At 40.4% G+C, this 15,652-nt stretch overlaps 1 protein-coding gene across 1 annotated transcript; it reads right to left on the minus strand.

The window, feature by feature from the left end:
• Positions 1 to 1,898: 1,898 nt before the first annotated feature.
• LOC139472388 (DNA oxidative demethylase ALKBH2-like) lies at positions 1,899 to 5,702 on the minus strand. The gene is made up of 3 exons (XM_071254860.1): positions 5,178 to 5,702; positions 3,657 to 3,799; positions 1,899 to 3,037 (listed from the first exon to the last, which is right to left on the minus strand). The coding sequence occupies exons 1-3, from the start codon at positions 5,700 to 5,702 to the stop codon at positions 2,716 to 2,718; spliced, it is 990 nt and encodes a 329-aa protein (XP_071110961.1). The 3' UTR covers positions 1,899 to 2,715.
• Positions 5,703 to 15,652: the final 9,950 nt, after the last annotated feature.

Here is a 15,652-nt window from a genome sequence, read left to right on the forward strand (position 1 = left end):
ATGGATTTTTCTGATTTCTGAAAGTGAGGATCAACCAAAAGCATGCATCAAGATTCACCCTTGGACTTCACGTGGCTGGAATATTGCCTAAATAACCTGATTTATTATACCCCTGACCTGAAGAGGCCAGGGGTATATAAGTTATACCAAGCAATTCCGTCAGTCCATCCTAAGGACATTTTTGTGTGTGACCTATAACTTGAAAACTACTGCATAGATTCTTTTCAAACTTTGTATACCAATAGGCGAGGTGCAATGCAAAGATTGATTTCAATATTTGGATTTTCTGAAACAATACCGTATACAGCTTTTTTTCATGTTTTTAATTAAATCCTTTTTTTAAAAAACATTTGTGCGATCTGTAGCTTCACAACTACTGCATGGAGTCTTCAAATTTAGGGAACAGTTTCCATTCAAATAGAAGATGTGCAATGCATTGTTTGAATTTGATATGTGTATTTTCTGAAAAAAATATTATTTTCATGTTTTGAACTTACAAATATGTTCGAGTCAAGGTCAGGGAATTAGTGATCCCTGCTCACTTTTTGCCATGTTAAAGTTAAGTTAAATATGTACTGGGAAGTCAAAAGCTCTTATTAGACTATTAACATATAGTTGATACAGGCGTTTAAGGTTCCTCTTGTAAAGCCTTGATTTTTAATATCAACCTTGAAAAGCCTTGAAAATCACCAAAATAGCTTGAAAAGCTTTAAATTTGTACAAACTGATATATCCTGATGTTCATACGAGTAAAAACGAGTTACAAGTTAAAAAAAAACTGTTGACAGCCCAAAAACAACTAAAAAGCCTTGAAAATGTTCCAGATTTGTATGAACCTCTAATAGTTCTTGTTACATACCAGGAACTGGGCCTTGCAAGAAACTTAACGGGTCATTCCAGATGTTCACCCGTCTCAGACTAGTGGCCATGTGTAACACTGGTGCGCTCATCAACACCACCATGTTCAAACATTGCTGAAATATTTTTTTTACAGATTCTCACACAACTTCAGCAGTAGGCACTACTGGCTATTCATCTTGTACAGCACAAAGCAAACCTTCAGACTGTTGTATAGGCACGACTGAATTTACCAAATTGCACGACGACCTATGTCGGTGGTGTGGTCAGTTGTTGGATCCCCAGCTACGTCATACCAACAGATGGTACTTGTTCCATTGTTGTCAACTCCCCGAGCTAGCACTGTAAAACTGCAATTGTCAGGACCAAACGTACGCACACACAAGTACAGTAATCACAGTGTTAAATGCTGTTTCACCTCACCAATAAACCCCCAAAATGTTATGGTATTTTTATTAAAAAGTATTCAAATCTACAGTTGATTTTCATGAACATATCAGATACTAATAAAAAAAATAATGTTTCAGAAAATTGACACATTCCCTCACGCCCCAAAATTTACCTGGGGGCAATTTTGAAAATGGCCTCATGGGTTATAGAGAAAATAACCATGTTGCACAAAGACCAGTGAAGAGCAGCTTCTTAACAATAGATTAACTCTTATCAAGAGAGACCGCCTCCATGGTCTAGGGGTAGAGCGTCCGCCCAGAGAGCGGAAAGTCCAGGGTTCGATCCCCGTCCGCATCATACCAATAGACGTTAAAAGATGGTACTTGTTGTTACCCTGTCTGGCCGGCTCGGAGTCAGTATACTGTGTCTGAGTGGGGTATTCATGTTAAACTGCGGCATGGTATCTCAGTGAGCTAGCACTATAAATTGGCATCAGTCCGGACTAGTACAAGCAGCCACACAAACACACACACGTACATGCACGTCGCTATATAAGTGCAATAATCTTGGATGCGACGTTAAACCCCATTTCACCTCACCTTATCAAGAAAAGACAAACAACCGTGTTGGGGAACAGGTCAATATTTTGTTGACAATAAATTCTTTATGTTAAAACAATGTAAAAGTACCTCCCTTACTAAAATGTACAACATGAAATGATAATAAAAAAAATTAACAAGCTTTGGGGCGGAGGGTGGGAGTCTTACTTTCTCGCCTGCGGGGAGAAGACTGAGCGTCATGGGTGAGGCGCAGCGCCCTCGCGGTAAAAGAAGCATGTGGGGATCGTGAGCTGAGCAGAGGATCGGCTGCGTTGTGCTTAACGAGTTAAACCTAAGTCAAACTTTACTCATTATTAACCACTTAAATCGTATGGTTTTCAGGGTTTTGTTTTTCTTAATTTCTAATTGGCTGGTGTCTTGTCATGGCATTTGTGCATTGCAACATCTATCTTTAAATAGACCGTGGAAATTCCAAGTTTCCATTTTATGAAAGTTTTTTCAGTGTCACTTTATTCTCATTTTATCTTAAACAACTAGTGGAGAAGCAGTCAGTATTTTTTAAGAAAATATATTGTAAATACTCAGTCTGAATATAGATTTCCTTAGCAAATTTATTGCGTAAGTTATGACACTTTTGCGAGTATTTCAGGAAATTATGTGTGATATAAAACCCTCAGTTTTTTGGTTATTTTTGTTTGTCTAAAATATGGGGCCAATTTCTCCAAATTGTCTGGGCCATGTTTGCAAGGGGCTATTTCCATCGAACATGAAACTTTTGAACTGCTCAATCTGAACCAGAACGAAATAAATCAGCCCTTTATCACTGATATCCTGCTTCAGGGGCCTGTGTTTTTATGTTACTCTGACAACCCTCTCTTAACACAAAGTTCTGAAACATGGCGCAGGATCACTTCTTGGACTTTGATCTGTCCTGAACCACCATCTTCCTGAAGGTCATGTTGATCCTGACCCCTGTAAGTTTTTTCCTCTGGGGAAGGGAGTGGTACCAGAAGCTGTTTGTGGGGTGGTTCATCATCAGAAGACAGCCATGCTGCAGCTCAATCTGGACTGGTTTGATCTTCCGTGATGCATTCTTGCCTCGAGCATCCTGGTGCTTGAACACAAAGTCCCGAGGTTGCCCCAGAGACAGCGATGCAATCGGGTGGCCCCTGACCAGATCCTTCTCATCATCCTTGTGTTCACCAATGTGGTCGCATCCATCCTTATATCTGGGGAGGAAAAGGGTGGCTTGTCATAGATGGTGTGAGTGGGATTTAACATGTGTTGGACAGTGTTATAGGTTCTATAAACGTTTGTCAGATTAATGTGGGAGGAAAGCCCCAAGTGAGAAAGTCATTGACATTAACCATGTGTCAGTGACCTTGTTTTGTTTGTTTGTTGTTGAAAACCGCACTCAGCAATATTCCAGCTATATGACAGCGGTCTGTAAATAATCAAGTCTAGACAAGACAATCCAGTGATTGACATGATCATCGATCCACGCAATTGAGATACGATGACTTGCAGTGACCTTGACTATGGCCTTGACGTTATATCCTGCAACAATTTTAAATCTCAGGATGGCACAAAAGCAAACAAATGATGACGACCGTGTCCTCTGACTGACATGCCACCGACACTTGCGGAAAAAGGACTTCTTGAGATGTATTCAAATTTGTTACTGCTTGCAAAATGAAGTTTTTAAAACCTTATATCTATTTTGACATTTCATAAATACCAACTCCACTGACTATAATTCTGAGTCATAGAGTATGTCATCTTGACCATCCAACCCAGAAAACACCACAACATTTGTTTAGGGTGGACAAGTGTCAACCAAATATGAACCTGTTAATGAGAACAAAGTTGAACTCCTTTCCGGTGACGCTTGAAATCTTGTCTCTGATGGAGGCAAGGAGGGGTAGCCATGGCCGGGCGTGGACAGTGTTTCCAGAGAAGGAGTATGACAGACCAGAGTCACCATGGGCAACCTAAAAACAAATCTTTCTTTTTTCCATTGCCCTATTGAGATTTCTTAAATCTATTAATGTGATAAACTTTATTTATTATCATGTTCAGTAAAATTCTAATTTCTAATATTTAGTCGTCTTTACATTTGTGCTATGTATCAATCAAGTTAGGAGTCAACTAGCCTATGACACAGTTCACCAGGAGCTGGGAGAAACACTGACATACCCATATACATTAAATATTATGCATATTTTCAGAAAAAGTGCCCAAGCTGTTTGTGAAATGTAGTTTCAAAAAAATTATAAAACAGTCCAATGGTGAGAATAAACACAAGCGGGCTACATGGAAAATAATTGCCTACTCCTTAACCAATCAGAATAGTATTTTAATGTAAGGGGAGATAATGACATGGAAGCAGCCAGCGGCCAGATCCACAAAGCCTTTGTAGCACAACGACATTCTCAAGTCTATGATCAACTATAGAGTTATGATAGGTCGTAAGATTGCGAATACTTTGCGGTCCAGGACCCAGGTCACCAAGCCATTCAGTACCCTTTATAATGGTAAATGGTGGCCTATTCTAAAACAGTATATTTTGTAATGTTGTTTGACGATATACTAATAAATGTTACCGGTCGATAGTTAAACTTGACTATGTTAATTCACTTCTTTGAGAGGCATTTAGAAGTTGGAGTACAAGGTAAGGATAAGATATATGGACCCCAATCAGACATAATCCTTTTGTTTATACAACTGGCTTCACCGGCTAAGATGTTTACCCTTTTGTGAACATAACAGTTAGGCATCTCCACTCCAGTATAACTACATCCCAATCTACTCAAGTGTATAAACACTGCCTCTAGGGCAGGGACGGGTAACTCGTGTTGGGTGGGTATTGAGTAGGACCTGGGTACCCACAGGACTACCCAAACCCGTGGTTAGTCAAATGATATATTGTTTAATGACAAAAGTTATCTAAAACTCTATGGTTACACTACAAGTCACTAATGTTCCCTTTTCTTTCTGACTATGCAACCATTCCTTCTGACTTGTATATGTTTGAATGAAGATAAAACTTGATCATTTTATATGTGCATCTAAATTCATTTTGCGAGGGCAAACTTTTCCCAATCTGACAGTTTGTACCTATCTCTTGAGGCCTACTGCAGGTACCTGGTTAGGGTCGGGTAATAGAGGGTGGGTACCCGGGTAGAAAATTTGGACTCATCCCAGCACTAACTGCCTCACACCTGTTCATATACTTGTCAATCATACACTTGCATGATAACAGTGTTAGAACCTACACCGGAACTTCGCTCCCAATTGTAACAAGAAGTTGTTCATCCATATATCTTATCCTTACATATTAATTCACACACTGTTATTTCTCTGGAATACCTGTTTTCTGGGAATGTCATGCCACTTGCCAAAGATCTGCACCCTGGCGAGATGTCCTGAGTTATATTCAATCACCCTCTCACATTCCAACATTAACTCGTCCGCCTCACGGCGAGAATACAGTCGCAGGTAGTCACAATCTAACTTTTCACCCGAGATTTTTCGCCATTTCAGATCCAATTTCGTAGTCACTGTCGTCAACAACTTCGACTGTGCATCGACGTCGTCTTGACTGTCTTCATCCACACGTGGAGTTACATCAATGCTGTGAATGGATACAGGTGTCTGTTCTAAGTCATTTGCTTTGCCATCAGATATTATAGAATCCTCAGACTCAACAGTGACATTGGACGGAGATATTTTAGAATCTTCAGACTCAACATTTTCATTGAACGGATCGTGTTTTGTTTTCTTGTTTTTACTGACTTCGACACATTCATCATCTAATGGTATTTTTCTCTTCGTCTTTTTGACGAAACTGTCAAGTGACATTTCAGAATTGTCCATGTTGTGATTGCACAACATGGTAAATTTGCTGCCAGCACTAAATACATATGCTTTTTGATCACAGTTGGTTAGAGTGACTTCCCTTGGATACCACCAGGTAATAGATGCGTTACTAAAATATTGATTCCTCCCCACACTTGATGTGAGTTGTTTAACAAAAACTAAATTTGATTGTAAATCTTTCATCTTAACATCGTGTAACTCATACTTTATACAATGCTACGGATTGCGAAATAGGGCGAGATTAGTAAAGTGTCTACCGCTCTTCTCGACCTTTTTCTGCACTGTTTGAACACCAAGCGAATGACGGCGAATTTACTGTACTGTACACATCTAGAATGTACATAGCCAACACCCATACAGCTGTTTTCAACACACGCAGATTCGGATTCAAATGCATGAAGAAACAGATCAACAATTGGTTCTGCCAACTCCTTGCCTGAATGTCATACACCGAAATTGTACATAGATGTTATCAATGAGGAAGTCCGGTATTTCATATATTGTTGAGGATAGATATGTAACTATATTAAAATGTCAATTTTAACTCTGATAATGGTGAGGACTACAAAGACAAAGAAACATTTTCACTACATGAATTGCATACTACCCATGACAGTGCCGCAGGAACCGACAACATACATTATCAGCCCCTGAAACACTTGCCCATTGTTGTTTGGGTGAGGTGAGGTGAAATTGGGTTTAACGTCGCGTCCAAGATTATTGCACTTGTATAGCGACGTGCATGTATGTGTTTGTGTGGCTGCTTGTACTAGTCCGGACTGATGCCGATTTAAAGTGCAAGCTCACTGAGATACCATGCCGCAGTTTAGCATGAATACCCCACTCAGACACAGTATACTGACTCCGAGCCGACCAGTCCTTGTTTTAGCCCTTTAATGCCGAACGCCAGACAGGGTAACAACAAGTACCATTTTTTAACGTCTTTTGGCATGACGCGGCCGGGAATCGAACCCCGTACCTTCTGCTCTCCGGGCGGACGCTCTACCACTTGACCACGGAGGCGGTCCATTAATGTTTTGAAATGCTACGTAATTTAATCGATGAAATATGGACAACCAGACATTTTCCTCCTTCGTGACATAACGTCATTATAATAATATTATAATTGTCATTACGTCATTTCAAAGCCTGGTCCGAATCATACTGATCCATCCAATTACCGTCCCCTATAAGTAACAAACTGTGTTTGTAAAATCATGGAGATCTACCGATTCATCTTGTAGTTGGAGACCAATAACACTCTGAATAACATCCAGTGTGGTTTCCGAAAAGACAGAAATACCATTGATCATTTTGTGCGTTAAGAATAATTTATTTAAAATCCCATTGTCAACAAAGAACATGCTGTATAAATCTTCGACTAAGAGAATGAGTGAGTTGGGTTTATCGCCGCTTGTAACAGTATTCCAGTTATATCATGGCGTGTCAGCTTAATGTGGGAGGAAATCTCGAAGTGATGCAGGTCTCAGACGTTAAACACTTCGGTGAAACCCACGAGCACGGGTATGGTGCTGACAAACCTAGAAACATAATCGGGTGAACCGGGATTCGAACCCACAATCATAGGTTTCAGGTGTGCCCAAGGGACGCAACTCTGCACAGCGAATTGCGGCGCCTTAGACGACTGGGACACCCGTGCCCCCTCGACTAAGAGAAGGCATATGGCTCAACGTGTAGACTTGGTATTTTAAAATATTTGTATGAATTTGGCTTGAGGGGCAGATTACTTCATGTCACATCTCAGTATTTAGACCATTCTAGACCATGACTAACTCGTGTTATTCCGGGACAAACCGAATAGCGACTCGTGCCCTTCTCATGGCCATTTTTGCGACCGGGTTCCGTCTTAGCGCAAACGGGCACACCTAAAACAATTGTCAACTCGTTGTGTAATGGTTCACATATATTTCCCCATATATTATATATATTTCAGATATAATTTAAAGCACATCAGGACATGCAGAATTATACAATATGATTGAAAACATCTAACTGTATCTTGGGTTTATTTTTAGATGCAAGACACATGTAAAACCAAAAATATTTCTGAGGGATTCTTTGACGAAGAACTTGAAATCATAAGCGCATTCTGATTGGTTTGTCGTATTTTCGCACATAACATTCATCGATAGCGGGACGAGTCTTGCAGGTTACGGAAAGGGGTGAGTGGTGACGAATGTATTTAGACAACAGACAATTCCAGTAACCTTGTTATGTCCAGACTTTGGGTGAGAGCGCTTCTGTTTTAGGCTACATGGTCCACAGCACCCTATCCTGGTCGTATGAAGGAACCAAAAGGTTCGGGTGGTCAGGCTTGGTGACTGGGCGTTAATATACCCCGACAGCATGGAGCGTTGCACATATCAATCACGAGATTGTCTGGTCCTGATTCTTTTATGTATAGACCGCCGACACACACACATGCACACGCACACACCAACGTCATTTAAACCCACCCAATCTTGACAATGTCAGAAATAGAATTCGGCGAACTCTTTGTTTGGAAAATAATTTGGTTGACTGTCATTTTAGCAGTTTTTTGTATTCGAGTCCCAGGTGTTTAGCTTGTCTTTTATTAATGAGGGTGTTACGCATTTTGACCTGGCAAAAACTGTGCCTGTTTTATGATTCAATGTGAGTTATTTGCGTTCATCCTCTTCGGTAAGATTAGGTCGCAACTGGGATAACATTAACTCTAGTATTCATGTATTAGGTAGACTTTGTCACGACGCCGAAGATCAGGGATCGATTCCGCACATGGGTACAATATGTGACAACAAACAAATAAATAAATACAATGTGTGAAGTTTATTTCTGGTGTCCCCTATTGCTGAATATTGCTAAAAGCGGCGTAAAAGCATACTCACTCACTCCCTTGCACAAACAAATCCAAAGTGAGTTTTCCCTGTAGGGGTTCCGAGGCATGAGAGGTCCCAAGATTCCCAATTTTTCAAGTTGTAGAGTTTCCTAATTACCCGAAGCAACTGGGCCTAAATGTTGTTTGCACTCATCAGTATTCCAGCTATATGATGGCGGTCTGTAAACAATCCAGCGATTGACATCATGAGCATCGATTCACGCAATTGGGATACGATGACAAGTAACGTTTGATAGCTTTGCTGACTATGCTTTCCCTGTGCCAGAAAATTCTAAAGTTTTAGCTCACCTGGATGCTTAGTGGGGTGATGTCACAAATTTGTTTGGGACAGCTTTTGAGAAAATTCTCATGCATTCTCCTGTTCTCTTAGCACCTAACTTTGGAAACTCTTTCGAATTGGCAGTAGATGCCAGTGACATTGGTGGTGGAGTTATCCTGTTGCAGGTTTTGGTCATCGTGTTTGTTATTATTCACGAAAAATCAGAAAAATTATTTCATCCCTGAAAAAGAAACTTGCTGTATTGTTAGTTTTGCAACAGACCGCCTCCGTGGTCTAGTGGTAGAGCGTCCGCCCGGAGAGCGGAAGGTACGGGGTTCGATCCCCGGCCGCGTCATACCAAAAGACGTTAGAAGATGGTACTTGTCGGACTGGTCGGCTCGGAGTCAGTATGCTGAGTCTGAGTGGGGTATTTATGTTAAACTGCGGCATGGTATCTCAGTAGGTCAGCACTATAAATCGGCATCAGTCCGGACTAGTACAAGCAGCCACACAAACACACACACGTACATGCACGTCGCTATATAAGTGCAATAATCTTGGTCGCGCGACGTTTAACCCAATCTCACCTCACCTCACCTAGTTTTGCAACAAATTGAAGTGTACTTGGGTACTGCGTTGTTTTCTCTGTACACTGATCACAATCCACTGACTATTCTTCATCAAATGAAGAACGAAAACCAACACTTGATGCACAGGAGCCTGTCTTGCAAGAATTTGATTTAGATATCAAGCATATCAAAGGCAAGACAATGTTATTGATCATGCATTGTCGTGAATGTGATCAGGTCTGACTGCAAACAGGATTTGTCATTTTTGTAATAATTTCTCATAATTATCATGTATGATGTTTACTATTATTTAGTGTAGTTTTACTGTAGTTTTTATACTTTTACCAGCAAAGAAAGTTCTCACAAAGAGGAGAGTGTTATATGGCTGTGTAATGTATTGTTAAACCATGATTGGAGCTGTATTACACGGTTTCTGCTGAGATTCAGTAGAAGTTCGTTGCATTGTATTTGGGAAAGTATTAGTTGTCAAGAATGTAGTACTATGTAATGTAATTGAGTGAGTGAGTGAGTTGGTTTAACGCCGCTTTTAACAGTATTCCAGTTATATCACGGCGTGTCAGCTTCATGTGGGAGGAAAGCCCGAAGTGATGCAGGTCTCAGACGTTTACCACTTCGGTGAAACCCACGAGCACGGGTATGGTGCTGACAAACCTAGAAACATAATCGGGGCGAACCGGGATTCGAACCCACAATCATAGGTTTCTGGCGTGTTCAAGGGACGCAACTCTGCACAGCGAATCGCGGCGCCTTAGACGACTGGGCCACCCGTGCCCCCCTATGTAATGTAAGCAGTGGTGAGGAAGTTATTATATTCAGATCCTCGAATAATCTGTAAACTTCCGAAATAGCATGGATAGATGTCAAGCATTACAGAAACGTGGAATAGTATGTGATGTTCTAGTGACAATTGACTGGTCCGGCACTGTGTGGAAAATTGGACAATTTTATGTATATAAGTGTATGTCGTAGGTCCAAAGACGGTGATATTGTGAACTCTATTCGTACAAAGTATTTTCACTCTATATGTAAGAAAGGGTTTTCAATGTATATGTAAGAAAAGGTTTTTACTGTATATGTAAGAAAGGGTTTTCACTGTATATGTAAGAAAGGGTTTTCACTGTATATGTAAGAAAGGGTTTTTACTGTATATGTAAGAAAGGGTTTTCAATGTATATGTAAGAAAGGTTTTTTACTGTATATGTAAGAAAGGGTTTTCACTTTATATGTAAGAAAGGGTTTTCACTGTATATGTAAGAAAGGGTTTTCACTGTATATGCAAGAAAGGGTTTTTACTGCATATGTAAGAAAGGATTTTTACTGTATATGTAAGAAAGGGTTTTTACTGTATATGTAAGAAAGGGTTTTTACTGTATATGTAAGAAAGGGTTTTTACTGTATATGTAAGAAAGGGTTTTCACTGTAAAAACATCCCAGTCTGTCAGCACCAAGAACGAGGGGATTACCGTGGTACAGGTGAGGAGGTAACGACTGTTACACTCCGGGTAATTAACACCAATTAACACCTATAATTTAAGGGGCTAAATTGTACCTTGGATATATGTAAGAAAGGGTTTGACTGAATATGTAAGAAAGGGTTTTTACTGTATATGTAAGAAAAGGTTTTTACTGTATATGTAAGAAAGGGTTTTTACTGTATATGTAAGAAAGGGTTTGACTGTATATGTAAGAAAGGGTTTTTACTGTATATGTAAGAAAGGGTTTTTACTGTATATGTAAGAAAGGGTTTTTACTGTATATGTTAGAAAGGTTTTTTACTGTATATGTAATAAAGGGTTTTTACTGTATATGTAAGAAAGGGTTTTTACTGTATATGTAATAAAGGGTTTTTACTGTATATGTAAGAAAGGGTTTTTACTGTATATGTAAGAAAGGGTTTTTACTGTATATGTTAGAAAAGTTTTTTACTGTATATGTAATAAAGGGTTTTTACTGTATATGTAATAAAGGGTTTTTACTGTATATGTAATAAAGGGTTTTTACTGTATATGTAAGCAAGGGTTTGACTGTAAATGTAAGAAAGGGTTTTGACTGTATATTAAAGAAATGGGTTTCACCGTATAATTAGGAACATTTGGCTATTAAAATAACAGCCCTACAGTAACTAGAATGTGGTCTTGTCTGAGGATGCCGATGGAAGGAGAACCAGAGCCATCATTATGAAATATTGATATATTTATTGATATCAAGTCCTGTATTGTGGATTTATTGAGGATAATTGCTAATGAATTGACAATTGTGTGTATGTAGGCAACTTAAAACACGGAAATAAATGTGCGTTTTCCTCCAGACATCTGTCAGAAGTTGAGATATGTGTACCACGGAACCTGGGCTCTGTAAATCAACGGTGTCAGGTTAGAGGATGGGCCTACATTTTGAACTGACCACGCGGGTATTTTATTACAGAGAAAATATATATTTGCATTATTATTTGTCCTACTTCTTTAAAACGTTAAACACAACAAATATTAAGTAAGGATAAGAATTTATGGATGAATTGCTTGATAACGGTGTTAGAACCTACACCGAAACGTCGCTCTTAATTGTAATAAAGAAGTTGTTCATCCATAAATTCTTATCCTTACTTAGTACTCCAACTTCTAAATGCCCATCAAAGAAGTTACAACAATTATTTCAGTTTTGAAGTTTTGTTCACCCAAAAAACATTTATTCAATATTCGTATTCTTTGCAAAGTATTTTTTAGACGTTTTTGAAAAAAATATTTCCTTGGTGTCGAGGATGTATGAGAACAACAAATACTCAAGAACCTGTGTACCTTCTATTTTGAACAAAGAAAGTCCCATAAAGTGCACGCTGCTATTATACGATGCGTGTTATGTAAGGCCCAATGGCATCTACCCGAAGCAATGGTGTTAACTGACACCAAAAATTCAAGTTTCTGCCCTTGCCGAACTAGACTAGATTTTCTGGGCTCGATCGTAGCGCCAGTGGCTAATACGAGTAATGTCCCTTCTACGCCCCTCCTATTGACCAATCAGATTCCACCTCTCATATCATTTGCATTTGCATCAAACAAAATGGCGGCGCCCAGTTAAGACGATCTAATCGATGATCAACATGTATATTGTAATAAAACTGGTCTTACCTCGCGAATTGCATCAAATGACGTTAGCACCTTCGTTAAAAATATAAAAAGATTTGAAAAATATCTGTCGACGCCCTGCAGACGGTATACATCTTTTGCAAATCCAGCAGTCGACAGAAATCTGTACGCCTAAATCCATATTGTTTACGAACCGGATCTCGATTTCATTACACGATTTTGATTGGACTATGCATAGACTCGTTATTCCAGCCAAACTATAGCTTGATAATTGCAGCCGAATTCGGTAAGGATGGAAAGTGGATTTTTGCAGTCAGTTAATTCACTTACCCCGGGAAGATGGGCACAATGGTTGAAAAGTAAAGTTTATTATTCACCCGTCCAAGATACCACTGTTACATAAGTATACATTTATATCATATAATGGGTAGGTTCATCGGCAGGACATATAGGATAAATAGGTTAACAGTCCATTCAGTTTAGCCAAGCATAGACCCATAAATAATTGAAATAATTTCAACTGATTTACACTCAGAATCTATCTCCATATAACGTATGAAAGTATATCAAATAAGAGTGGTAAACCACTATCAAATGTGACGCCATAGGTCAGATGGTCATGGCATCTCTGAAGCACTTCGTTTTGTTTTAATTGTGCCAAATAAAAGCTCTCTTCGTAAGCTTTTCCCGAATTAAAACAGCTGAATTTTGTTGGAACATGCCCGAATTTGTACCCAGTTTCAGTCTGTCGCTGTGTGGGATATCTGTTTGCATATCGTAGTCCCATTAGGAAACTTTACATCAGGTGTAAAACGTGTTTCTTTATTTTTTTGTTCTGTAAATAGTCGAGTCTGGACCAGACAACCTGGTGACTGACATCATAAGAATCCATCTACGCAATTGGTATACGGTGCCATGCTTCAATCATGTGAGTCTGACCACCCGATCCCGTTAGTCGCCTCATTCGACAAGCATAGTCGCCTTTTACAGCAAGCATGGGTTGCTGAAGACTGGGGCTAGTGTGTTATGTAGGGCAGGGTTTCCTGGGCAGAATAAGTCTCCGGCGTACTCCATGTGAGAACAGCAGGCTGATGAGAGAAGAAACTACATATTTAGGTGACAGAATTTAAGGCTTACACTGTAGTCTAACAATTGTGCATCATACAAAGTGGTGTAAATGTTATTGAAAATAACAACATGATATTTGGCTATTCGTCTGATCAATGCTCTATCATAACAAATTCATTGACAAAACCCATACCTGGTAACAGGAGACACCCCACCCATCTTTTAATGCGTGTCGCTCTTACAACTCACTTAACAAAGTAAACAATCTCATTAAAATCAGATCTTAGTTCTCGCTACCGCTAAACAAAGATCTGAGGACATCGCATTACGGACCCGTGAAGATTCCGGCGTAGAATAGGTCTTCAGCAACCCATGCTTGCCGTAAAAGGTGACTATGCTTGTCGTAAAAGGCGACTAACGGGATCGGGTGGTCAGGCTCGCTGACTTGGTTGATGCATGTCATCGATCCCAATTGCATGGGTCGATGCTCATGACATTAATAACTGGATTGACCGGTCCAGACTCGATTATTTACAGACCGCCGTCATATAGCTGGAATATTTCTGTGTGCGGCGTTAAACCACAAACCGACCAACCAACCAACATGGCATTACGGGTCACGTCAGACCGACCTTGCGCGAACTTTGACTGACCAAGGGAATGACCAATCAGAAGGCAGCTTTCTCGTGCTTTACGGCACTTATTTCAAATTGGCGACTACGCTTCGAAACATATTTTGAAAATTCTCGATTACAAATTTGAAACCTGAACAAAAGAACATTCTGGAATGGCTAATAGATGGTCTGGATTGTATGGATTCAGTCGTTAAACCCGTAACTATCGTTCAGAATACCCCATGTTAAAGTTTTCGAGGTTGTATGATTAGAAATCACATTCCGACTGTCACTTTCATAATCTGGTAAGCGACGCTCTGATTGGTCGGATGAAAGGTCGCTCTGACGTGAGGCCTAATGGGATGTCGTCAGATCTTTGTGTAGCTGTAGCGAGAACTAAGGTGTGATTTTAATGAGATTGCAAAGTAAATATCGGGTGTGATCATCATCTGCGCTGACACATGCGAGGCAGCGGCGCATTGAAGACATCTGATGATTGTAAACAGCTTGTAGGATTTTGTTCTGAATGTCAATCAAAGATTGGCCCAACTGAGCAAGTGTTACTGGCTGGTTCTGATCTTGTCGTTGGCGTCGCTTCATTTCACCTGAGATATGTTCCTTGGGGAAGGGGTCTGGAGAAACAGCCGACCATGGTAGTACAGCAATGTTATGCCGCTAGCACGTGGGCAGGCATTATTCTGCTGTAGCATGGCGTTACGTCCCTGCATTTGCACAAAGGGCAGAACACGATCTCGCCCCAGAAGCGTACGCCATTCAAATTACCATTAACGAGGATGAGTCGTGTTCTCCCATGAGTCGTGATGTCACCCTATACCATTGCACTCCCGCCCAAAACTGACGACGTTGAGTAACGCAAGCGTCGCTAAAACGTTCTCCGTGACGCCTAGAGTGAGTGAGTGAATTGGGTTTAACGCTGCTTTTATCAGTACTCCAGTTATATCACGGCGTGTCAGCTTAATGTGGGAGGAAAACCTAAAGTGATGCAGGTCTCAGACGTTTACCTTTTCGGTGAAACCCACGCGCACGGGTATGGTGGACAAACCTAGAAATATAATCAGGGTGAACCAGGATTCGAAGCCACAATCAAAGGTTTCTGGCGTGTCCAAGGGACGCAACTCAGCACAACGAATTGCGGCACCTTAGACGACTGGGCCACCCGTGCCCCCGACGCCTGAAGACCCTTGCACGACCATCAAAATTGTCAAGATGAAACCTGGACTCGTCTGAGAACTGTATATTGTCCGGGTCTTGTCTTCTGAACCTCCGATGCTGCCTAAACCAAGCAAGGCTTGTCTGACGATGACGTGGAAGCAAAATTGGGCGTATCGTTGGAGTCGGGACCGGATGTTGTTCTCCCTGAATCGGTTGTGTACGGTTCAAGTCATGAGTGTTAACGTCTCCAAAGAGATGACAATGTGTTTCAATGAATAT

The sequence above is a fragment of the Haliotis cracherodii genome, unplaced genomic scaffold, assembly GCF_022045235.1.
Source record: "Haliotis cracherodii isolate W230 unplaced genomic scaffold, xgHalCrac1.p SCAF_24, whole genome shotgun sequence".
In the NCBI taxonomy this organism is placed as follows: domain Eukaryota; kingdom Metazoa; phylum Mollusca; class Gastropoda; order Lepetellida; family Haliotidae; genus Haliotis; species Haliotis cracherodii.